Genomic DNA, 2,774 nt, shown 5'->3' with positions numbered 1-2,774 from the left:
GTTAATGAAGAGCTCAATGTCCAGGCCGCCACGCTAAACAGGAACACAAACAGGCGCACGTGAAGACATTTTCGCTTAGGGGTGCTGCATAGTAGAAATGAGCGCATGACACGACTGTATATGGGCACACACTTACACACTTTCCTTTCAATACAGAGTGGGTACAAGCATGGTCATATGAGGTCACCGAGGCCCGGACCTCCGTAATTATATGTATGCAGGCTATGTATAAATAAAATCACTTGAATAAAAACCATTGATAACACAATCTACGTAAAAGTAAGCCATGCGGGCGCAGCTGATTATACCGTCGCCACCCTTATTTCAACTTGAATATCTGGTCCACGCTCAGTGTCTACACTTGGGAAAACACATGAAAACCATGTGCGTGCAGTAACTGAGAGCACTGTGAATTACGGGGTGGGTAAAATAGGGTGAAGCATCTCCCCATTAAGACAGACGCTGTGCCCATTTCCGCGCGGGGCACAATCTCCCGAGACGCCGACAGGATCAGTCAGAATTTAACGTTAATTAATATTTTGTGTTCTTCTCCACACCCGAAAGGTCTCACACAGCCCAGTTCATACAGTGAAACTGTTTGGAGTAAAGCAGACCTCCTCCTGATCAATTCTGAGCTCCATCAGAGGATCTTAACATTTCAGAGGCTAAAAGTTGAATTCTGTTTCCTCTGTCTGTCCTGTCAAGTTTATAACTACAGTTTATAGTTTTGCTGCATAAATGTCCCACGGCATTTGCTGTGACATTACTGCGCATGGAAACGTTTAAAATGACTGACAGCAGCCTCTCTAATCATGAAAGTAAACCATTAAAGAAAACACTCATACATCAACACAATAAAGAAATCACCTGGAAAGTTAAAAGGACCGGTAGAGGTGGGATAAATCTGAGAACATAATTAGTTGAGTTGGTGGATGATTTATGTGTACATGCTTATTCAGATAGGCCTATTGTCAGAGCCAATCCGTGCATCACAACAATGTAGCTCCTATAATCGTGACAAAACAGTACAAACAGCTGCTGACGTCAAATTGTTAGGCTGTAATATCAACCAGAGCATCCTCTGAATTCAGAACTGACCTGCTGTATAATTATTATAATAATTCAGTTTTCTTTAACTAGCTGAATAAAGTCATTTTGATAACCCCATCCATGTAGTTTGGGCACAGGATTACTGTAATTGCATCTATTTTTCTGCTCAGTCTGTATTGCACAGGGCATGCCCCCAGTGCCCCTAATCATAACCAGGGGGATCTGGTTTAATGGAGGAGATACAGGCATTGGTTTTAATTATGCTTACAAGGTTACAGTCCAGGATGCTGGCGGACACAAAATGAAACACACACACATGCACATACACCTATACACATAATGTATTCACAGAGAAATATTGCACACACCCTGACAGGATGTATTAGATGCTACAATAAAATAAGACTCCACATCCTCTCTTTGCACTTACCTAACTTCCTTCATTGTCTTTGTGTCACTGTGGAGGATGATGCATGTTAACCTGTCCATATGTCTACCTGGCTGAGGCTGATTTTGTGGTTTTGCAGCACAGATGGTGTTAACAGTCTTGTTAGAATGGACTGGGACTGACAATAGTTACCCTTTTTGTGTGTGTGGTGTACCAGAAACAGCAATCCTGTTCTGACTTTCTGCTATGTGAGGTCTGAATGATGAGCACACACCTCTGGCTATGAAAACAGACCCTAAATGCGGGTCAACTTGTTACAAACCTCCAACCTTTGAATAGAGTGGCCTGAATGCAATCGACTATGATGAAATTGTATCATCGCAGTCAGCAGTGGGGTTATACTGATTCCGGGGGATGGGACACAAATCCTCCCTATTACAGAGGCTCAGGCTGCTGGAAGGTGGGAAATAGGGATGGTGTGTATTCCACTGTGATACATTTTCCGATGAACAGAATTCTGATGTGGTTCTAGCCATGAATGGGATAACAAATTTAAAGTTAATGCTGAAAGATCATAAATGAAGAAATATGACAAATATGAACATTCTGTCTTTCACATATCAGCCAGGAGGAAGTGATGAGTGGAGGATGTAGCATAGGTGACCAGACTTAATAAAGACTTTTGACAAATGTAAAAATGACTCATAATCTTATAACTGTTTCTTAAACACATATTGTGTGCCTAACCAAAAATGCCTTCATTTATTCAAGAATTTGTTGAAAATATTTCAGTTGCCGGTAGCATGTTTTAGTCGATTATTTGTCGATTATGAAAATCAATGGTATGAATAAGAACAATATAAAGCTTTTCCTGGCAGTCTCAATGTCTCCCCTTTGGGAAATTATGAATAACATATCTTTGTCTTACTTGTCATGTAATAACCCCATGCAATCCATAATGCAGAAGCACCATGGTGAAACAAACAGGGAATTATGTTTATTTATTTATTAATTTAATCTGAATCTCTCCTTTTTTCCAGTTCTGCAGTAGGAGTAGGTTTCTATGGAAACAGTGAGACCAACGATGGGGTGTACCAGCTGACCTACTCGCTCTCCAATGCCAATCACACATTGGGTGGCATCAACAATCTGGTGAGAGAAGTCTCCCAAGCTCTCTACAATGTCCAATCATATCAGCATCGTTGAAATAAATGTTTTTTTTTTGTATTAGTTACAATTTAAGAAGTTTCCGGTTTAATCAGTGCAAGTTGACCAGGCAATTAATGTGTCAGTGTTGTAAGAAATATGAAAATGAATGAATAAGTGCTTGTCCCAT

At 40.5% G+C, this 2,774-nt stretch overlaps 1 protein-coding gene across 2 annotated transcripts in view; it reads left to right on the top strand.

Annotated features, from left to right (window-relative positions):
* LOC123967483 (protein tweety homolog 2-like) overlaps positions 1-2,774 on the top strand; it is a 30,972-nt gene that overhangs the window by 7,497 nt on the left and 20,701 nt on the right. For both annotated transcript variants that reach the window (XM_046043590.1, XM_046043591.1), the window contains exon 3: positions 2,479-2,590. In XM_046043590.1, coding sequence (XP_045899546.1) covers positions 2,479-2,590 — 112 coding nt within the window. The remainder of the gene's footprint in view (positions 1-2,478; positions 2,591-2,774) is intronic.

The sequence above is a fragment of the Micropterus dolomieu genome, linkage group LG02 (assembly GCF_021292245.1).
Source record: "Micropterus dolomieu isolate WLL.071019.BEF.003 ecotype Adirondacks linkage group LG02, ASM2129224v1, whole genome shotgun sequence".
NCBI lineage: Eukaryota > Metazoa > Chordata > Actinopteri > Centrarchiformes > Centrarchidae > Micropterus > Micropterus dolomieu.
Note: the sequence above shows the minus strand (reverse complement) of the source record. Positions and strands in the feature narration are given on the sequence as shown.